The 8053-nt window shown below is 43.4% G+C and overlaps 1 protein-coding gene across 1 annotated transcript; it reads left to right on the top strand.

Moving 5' to 3' along the window:
• Positions 1–240: 240 nt before the first annotated feature.
• OXGR1 (oxoglutarate receptor 1) lies at positions 241–1233 on the top strand. Its single transcript, XM_008929161.1, has one exon. The coding sequence runs from the start codon at positions 241–243 to the stop codon at positions 1231–1233; it is 993 nt and encodes a 330-aa protein (XP_008927409.1).
• The last annotated feature ends 6820 nt before the right edge of the window (positions 1234–8053 follow it).

The following is an 8053-nucleotide window of genomic DNA, read 5'->3' as shown; positions in this document are numbered from 1 at the left end:
TTAATAATTATCAAAATAAAATGTAAAGGAGAGGAAAGGGTAAAATTAAACATTTGAATAGGGTTATCTAGGTCAGACTGGGTATATTAGCAAATTCCCATCTTCTCTCACTACTATGCCTTCTCAAACACACAGCATCTTCTCCAGTGACAAAAGGTTTAACTGAAAGCAGTTGTCCCAACAAATCAACTAAAACTAAACATCTGATTTTTGTAAAGCCTTAAGAAGATTTCTGCAAGCATGGCATCTGAATCCACCAGCAATTTCACTGCTCAGCCAAGCCACGCAGATCCATTGACAAGCTGCAAGGATGAAGATTTCTTACGGGTGAAATCCTACCTCTCCATCATTTACAGCCTAATCTTCCTGGTGTGCTTCCCAGGGAACATAGTGACAATTTTTGTTTACTTTGCTAAGATGAGGCCCTGGAAAAGCAGCACCATCATTATGTTAAACCTGGCCATCACTGACCTGTTGTATGTAGTCACACTTCCTTTCTTTATACACTACTTTGCTAATGGAAATAACTGGATTTTTGGAAACTTCATGTGCAGGTTTATTCACTTCTGTTTCTACTTCAACATGTACAGTGGTATTATCTTCCTTAGCTGCTTCAGCATCTTTCGCTTTTTGGTAGTTGTCTACCCAATTAAATGCCTTTTTCTTCAAAAACGGAGATGGGCAGTGGTGACTTGCATAGTCATTTGGATGATTTCCCTGGTGGCCCTCAGCCCCTTGGCCATCTTGATTTTCCCAAGGCATAAGCAGAACAGGACAATCTGCCCAGACTTGACTGATGCTGAGGACCTTGACACTAGTCGGTGGTATAACTGGATATTGACTGTGTTTGCCTTCTTCTTGCCTTTGCTGACTGTGACTCTGTGCTATGTGCTTATTATTTACACCTTGGCTACTGGGCCTCACACAGGGGGTTGCTATAAACAAAAGGCTCGCAGACTTGCTGTTGTCCTCTTGGTGGTCTTCTATGTGTGTTTCCTCCCCTTTCACATCTTTCGAGGGGTTCGTCTGGAGCTCCGAGTACGACCAGCTCCCTGCCACTTGAAGAAAACAATCTTTTTAGTGTTTATTATGACTAAACCTTTAGCAGCATTAAATATTTTTGGAAATTTACTGCTCTATGTAGTGTCAGGAGATAACTTCCAGCAGGCGATCCTCTCACTCCTCAAGTTTAGGACAAACAAGAACTTGAAGCAGAAGAGATTGATGCCATAAAAAAGTTATGGAGGAAGGGTACAAACCTGCTGTCAACCAGCCAGGCACAACCTCCCTGCCATTGGAGTACAGAGGTTAACCCTGACAGTGCTAAAGAAGAGTTAATCTGTTCTGTTTCGAGTTACAAATTGATCATCAAAGAAGAAACCTTATAAATTAAAATAAAAAGCTTTAAATAAAATGCTAAAAAATTAAAATTGAAACTTCTCTAGAAATTTTTCTGTGTTTGCTTCCTGAATCCTTGACAGCTCTTTTAGGGACTAGACAGTTCCAGAAAAAAATAGTTGCTCATTAGTGGCAGATACAGATTCAGTGTGGGAGAAATTTGAAATTAGTTCTATTAACTTAGAAGTTAAGTGTCTAGTCTAAGCTAGGAACCTGCCTTTGACTTCCTCCCTAAAAAATGGAGAGAGGAAGATGCTCCAGAGATCAACTCCTGTCTTAGGCCTATAGAATGTTCATCTCCTCTCCCTGGAGAGGGATAGGTGTACCCATATAAGCTAATCACCTTGTCCTCGTTTTATAATTTCCCATTATAGTGGAGAGAAATGAGCAGTTTTAGAGTGTGAGTCACCAAATTATTCTTGATGTCTGCATTTGGACAAGATGGATCATGACCTCAGAAGTGCCTGTTTCTCTCCACTGACCATAAAAGGTAAGTAGATCAGATACAGACTCAAATATTCCTGACTGCTTTTAAACAGCTGAGAACCAGCTCCAGTACAGACTGGAGTGGATCCAGAGGTGGCTAAAAGTGGGGGTTACACATTAAGACCCTGTTCAGTGACCATCTGAAGATTAATGGTGCAATAATGCAAGATCTCTCCTATAAGGGTTTTCCACACTACTGATGTAGAATCCATAGAATCATAGAACAGTTTTTCTTGAAAGGGACTTTTAAAGGTCATCTAGTCCAGCCCCCCTGCAATGGTCAGGGACATCTTCAACTAGACCATGTTGCTCAGAGCCACGTCCAACCTGACCTCGAATGCTTCCAGGGATGGGGCACCTGCCACCTCTCTGAGCAACCTGTGACAGTGTTACACCACCCCCATTGTACCAAATTCCTTTCTAATTTCTAATCTGAATCTACCCTCTTTTAATTTTAAACCATTACCCCTTGTCCTATCATGACAGGCCCTATGAAAAAATATCTCTCTGTTTTTCTTATAAACCCCTTTTAAGTATTGAAAGGCTGAGACCAGACCTGGCTGGACTCTTCTCTTTTCCAGGATGAACAACCCCAATTCTCTGCCTGTCTTCATAGGAGAGGTGTTCCAGCCTTCCAATCATCTTCCTGGCCCTCTTTTGGACTTGGTCCAACAGGTCCACATCTTTCTTATGTTTGGAGCCCCAGAGCTGGACAGAACACTATAGGTGGGGTCTCATGAGAGTGGAGTAGAAGGGGAGAATCACCTCCCTTGACCTGCTGGCCATGTTTCTTTTTATGCTGCCCAGGATATGAGCATACATTGCTGGCTTGTTTTTCATACTATAAGTCCTTCTCCACTGTTCATAGACAACACAAAGTAATTTTTGCCCTTTTAGTTATTCAGTGAAGCTCTGCTTGGTCACACCAAGTAAGGAACAGCTTTGGGTAATAACCATATCTGAGAGGCAATATGTGCTGTCTCACAGGAAAAAAAAAATAGACTTGTAAGAAAGTGCGAGTCCAATACTTGAAGATATATCTAGAGAAGTCTCAGGATCAGCTGAAGTACCCTGGCTAACAGCAACTCAAAGCTATTAGCAACATAATATTCAGAGTCCAAAAGTATGATCACAGAGTGAATCCTCCAATATATTTTTATAACAGCCTTATTTCATGTTTCATTACTTTTGCTCTCTACTCCAAAATGTCCATTAATCAATGGCAACACATGCTGCTGCAAGGCTCTCATGCAACCCTTCTCCTTATCCAATCCCTCTGTGTATGGCCCGGTCTTCACGTGACCACCAGACCAAGACCTCTAAACCACCATTACCATTAGGCACATGCCTGAGTGACTGGCAGACAGCCTGTGACTCCTCTGTGGCAAGGGGAGCCCATCCTCTGCCTATCTCACAGCTGACTTGGGAAGAACAACAGGAAAGAGAAAGCAATGGGCTTTTTGAGGGAATGAGAGGAGATGAGACATAAGAAGGAACAAGATGGGGAAAGTAAGAGCAGCATTTGTCTGGTATAGGGTAGAAGGAAAGTTCTGTAAAGGAAAAGTTCTGTCAGAAAGCAGAGGAGGAAGACATTTTGCTCCTGAAATAGGCCCACTGGATTTTAATCCACACTTAGGCATTCATCAAAGTAACTTTTAAAACTTCTGCACAGTGCAGCATGATCTCCCCTGTGACCACTATCCAGCCTCAAATTGTGGATGAGATCTTAGGCTGAAAAAGGAATTTAACCTAATGCTGGCCTGGAAAGATGTTGCATGATGCAAACCTCCAAAAGATGTGAAGAAAATGCCTCCCACAACACATACTGCATTGTTTTTGCCAGTCTTCAAGGGGTAGTTCTTCCTTCTCCACTGCACTTACAGTGCTGCTCTCAGCCGCTTGCTCCTGAGACACCAGTGAGAGCTGAGAAGGTTGACCATGAGAAGGCAATGCTGAACATGGCATCTTAGCTGTTTTTTCAGTTTAGGTTATTCTATCAACAAACCACCGAGGGTTTTTTTAAACAAAATCAGGCTTATACATTATCTTTTAAGCCTCTGCTGCATGTCAACACAGAAGTTTTAACTCCAATTGAGTCCTACCTTACTGCCTACAGTGTGGAGTCTAATATATTCACTTTCAGGAACAAATGATATCAGGATGTTCAGGAACAAATGTTCAAGAAGTAAAGGACAGGCCTGTATACTCCATCTGCTATGGATAGAGCACCAATCCTTGAGTAAGTATCACATTGTGATCATTTACTCCTTATGTTTGCAATGTTCTCACAAGACCAGAGTATTATCACATCCCCATATAAACCACAGAGACATAAAGCAAAAATATGCATTTTGCTGTTCTCAGGAGAGGCCCAGATGCATACCTCTAACCCCAACACCTTTCTACACTGATTCGCAGGAGGAAAAACTGTACTAGAAGAGGACAAGAAGGACTTTTTCTCGACAAATACAGTACTATTCTGGTGTCTGATCCCCAGAAATAATTAAAACCAAAATGTCAGTTTCTAGAATAATTCCTTCCATAAGGCAACTAACAGTGATCACTCTTATAAAGCAAGTAGGAACTCTATCTTTGGAGTGTCACTGTGTGCACCATCTTACATGTGTTCTGCTCTCACCTTCAGACTGATCCTTGAGATTTTTGCAGCAGTGTGAGAGCAAGGGCTCTGACTGGTCTGCTTGAGGCCATCTCTGGAAGTGTGGAAGGTAACATTTTAACCCCTTGGGCAGACCTACCACCTTCATCTTCACAAAAAGCTCAGCTATCAGAAAGCAGGACTAGAGGGAGAAGGCTGCAGGCTCAAGAAAATGTCAGAGAGCAAAACATTGTTCTCCACCTGTCTATCCCAAGTCACATTCCAATGGCCAAGAAAGAAGGAACAAGAATTACAGAATCATAGAATGGTTTGGGCTGGAAGGGACCTTAAAGATCATCTACTTGCAACCCCCCTGCCGTAGTCAGGGACTCCTTCCACTAAACCAGGTTGCTTAAAGCCCCATTGAACCTGGCCTTGAACATTTCCAGGGATGGGGCATCCACAACTTTGTAGAATTTTTTACACAAAAATGGGAGAAACCCTTTCAAGGAGAAACCCAGGTGGTGCCATCAGCATGAAAATGGCAAATTGTCAGGCAGATCTGATAGTAACATGGGACTTCAGGACCTCACAACTATGCCAGTGGAACAAGGCTAGTTTTACCAGGTGTACAAACATCATTTGATCCCTACCTCTAAGGAGACAGAAACATCCATTTTAAGAATGCTTAAAGAGCCCAGCAGACAGTCCAAGCCAACCTAATCAAATACCCTGTACTTCCTACAGACCTGTATTTGTGTAATGTACAGGAATACATAAGGAACAATTAAATGAAGAGGGGAGGAAAACCCATATCAAATTTGATGAGACTCTCATCTCTGAATGAATATGACACACACCCATACCCTTTCCTTTTGCTTCTTTAATATTATTTTCAGTTTTCACTGGCAGCCCATGTTCTGGAATACCCCTGCAGATCCCACAAGAGGAAGGAAATATGGGTCTACCTGCTGGCACAGCTGTGGGGAGGGATGGCACTGTGCACAAAGACTTTGTAGAGCAACCCACAAAACAAAGTTGGTTACATTTGGTTTAGAAGTGTAACCACACAAGGATGGACATCCAAAATGCTCTTTGGTCTTGCATCAGTGGTGGAGGACAAGAAGCTTACTCCAATTTATCGGCTGTGTCCATTCCCAAGAAGTAAAACTGAACCCCAATTAAACACACTATTATTTAAGGACTGTATTGAAAAACTATGACTGCCAGTAACCTTTCTTTTTCCATATGTACAAATCCAATGCAAATAGCCATCTAGAATATCCCCACAGATCCATCAGCAGATTTCCACTTTATAAAACTACCTATCCAAACATTAACCTCAGTGGCCGCTCATGGGTTTGCGTATGCAAACCCTGAGGGACGGAGACATGGATGACTTAACTTGCATGAGGTTGAGAGCATTAGCCACAGGCATTAGCACAGGCATTCAGGTGGTAGCCACAAATTATGTTGAAATTTTGAATCTGTTGTCTAAAGCCTTCCCAAACTTCTGTGATGTGCTGGGCCAGGATGACAGGGGTGGTGATAACACCAAAATAAAATATTAAAAGAGTTTGAGTTGGAAGGGACCTTTAGAGGCCATCTAGCCCTAACCCCCTGGCATGAGTAGGGACACTTTCCACAAGATGAGGTTGCTCAAAGCCCCATCCAACCTGACTTTGAACACTTCCAGGGATGGGGCATCTACCACCTCTCTGGGCAACCTGTGCCAATGTTTTATCACCTTTATTGTAAAAAACTTTTTTATATCTATTCTAAATCAAACCCCTTTTAGTTTAAGACAATTGCACCTTGTCCTATTGCAACAGGCCTCGCTAAAAGGTTCTCCCTATCTTTCTTAGAGGGTCCCTCTAGGTACTCTAAGGCTGCTAGAAGGTCTTCCCAGAGCCTTCTCTTCAGCCCCAACTCTCTCAGCCTTTCTTCATAGGAGAGGTGTTCTAGCCCACTGATCGTCTCCATGGCCCACTTCTGGACTCACTCCAACAGGTCCGTGTCTTTCTTATGTTGGGGCTCCAGAGCTGGACACAGTATTCCAGGTGGGGTCTCATGAGGGTAAAGTAGAGGGGAAGAATCACCTCCTTCAACCTGCTGACCACATTTTTTGATGCAGCCTGGGACATGCCTGGCTTTCTGGACTGCAAGCGCACATTGCTGGTTCGTGTATAGCCTCTCAACCACCAGTATCCCCAAGTCCTTCTGTTCTCAATTGCTTTGTTCTCCAGCCTGTATTGATATTGGGGGTTGCCCTGACCCAGGTGCAGCATCTTGCACTTGGTCTTGTTGAACCTCATGAGGTTCCCATGGACCCCCTTTTCGAGACTGTAAATAAATAATGGTTTCGTATAGTAGAAGAAAATGAGTGTTACGGATTTCTGAAATTTATGTAATTCTACCAGTGGACAATCACACCAGTTTGCAGCACTTATTCTCATTGCTGCATACCACAACAGAATGTTTAGTTCCCACTGCTCTTCAAAAGTCACTTGCACAGGCTTAAGAAAGCCATTTTGCTCAATGTGCTTTTCACTTGGGCAATTTCTCACCAGAGATACGGAAACACAGGAGCAACAGAAACACAGGAGCAACGGAAACAGCTAAACGTCTTCATTTGTACCATTGTGCTTCTGCTCCACTACCTACAGTGGGGCTGTACTGAGTACATCAGTAGTGGTGTCCTGGCTCATCCCCAAGCCAGGAGGGCTGACAATCAATGCAAACACAGAGGAACAAAACTTCTGCAACAGTCACCAGTGCAAACAAAACCTCCTCATCCTGAGCAAATGCAGGTATCTGATTTTCAGGATGGTTCTGGCACCTTGGCTCCAGGGAGGGATCATGGTTCAGGAATGTCCCTGTACCTTGCTTTTCCTGTCACCTTTATCCAGTGCTAAAGTTGACATCCCTCCTTCTCTGCCTGGCAATACTGCATGTTGGAGATGAGGACCTTGACTTTAGGCGCAGAGATGCTGGTGTTTGGGGAGAGCATTGTGGAAGGTGAACATGCAGAGCCAAGAAGGGTGACATGTAGGGATGTGCCAGAACTCACCATTCCTTGAGGGTTCCTGGCTGACAGTGATGTCCCCTTGGAGAGAGATGTAAAGGTTTGAGATCTTCCTTTTATGTGTGATGGAGAAACATTTTCTTTTTCACTCCTACCTCAAAAAGAAGTCCAGGAACAGCAAAACGGCAAAATCTTTTGCTTACATGAATTGAAGTGTGCATGTGGAAAACCAGGGCTGACTCATGCCATGAGGGGTCTTCTCTGGGAGGAGATGATACTGCTGTACAACTCAGCCAAGGTCAGGGACATCCTGATGTCCTGGTTTCAGAACAAGAGGGAGGAACATTCTGGCTGTGAGCCCAGTATAAAGCTGGGTTGGTGCTCCTGATTCACCAATAAATCACTGCCTCTAAAACACAAATGCTTGTTCTGGTCCTGAAGCTGACTGACCCTCCCATCCGACCAGGGAGAGTCACTGCATCTCCCCGTAATGATTTCCCTTGCCACATTTTATCCTCTTAGAGTTACAAGCTCTTTGGGGCAGATGT

The sequence above is a fragment of the Manacus vitellinus genome, unplaced genomic scaffold, assembly GCF_001715985.3.
Source record: "Manacus vitellinus isolate BGI_N305 unplaced genomic scaffold, ASM171598v3 scaffold_2_pilon, whole genome shotgun sequence".
NCBI lineage: Eukaryota > Metazoa > Chordata > Aves > Passeriformes > Pipridae > Manacus > Manacus vitellinus.
Note: the sequence above shows the minus strand (reverse complement) of the source record. Positions and strands in the feature narration are given on the sequence as shown.

Bases quoted from the DNA above. Each gene is read 5' to 3' on its own strand.
- OXGR1 (XM_008929161.1), top strand. From the start codon at position 241: ATGGCATCTGAATCCACCAGCAATTTCACTGCTCAGCCAAGCCACGCA.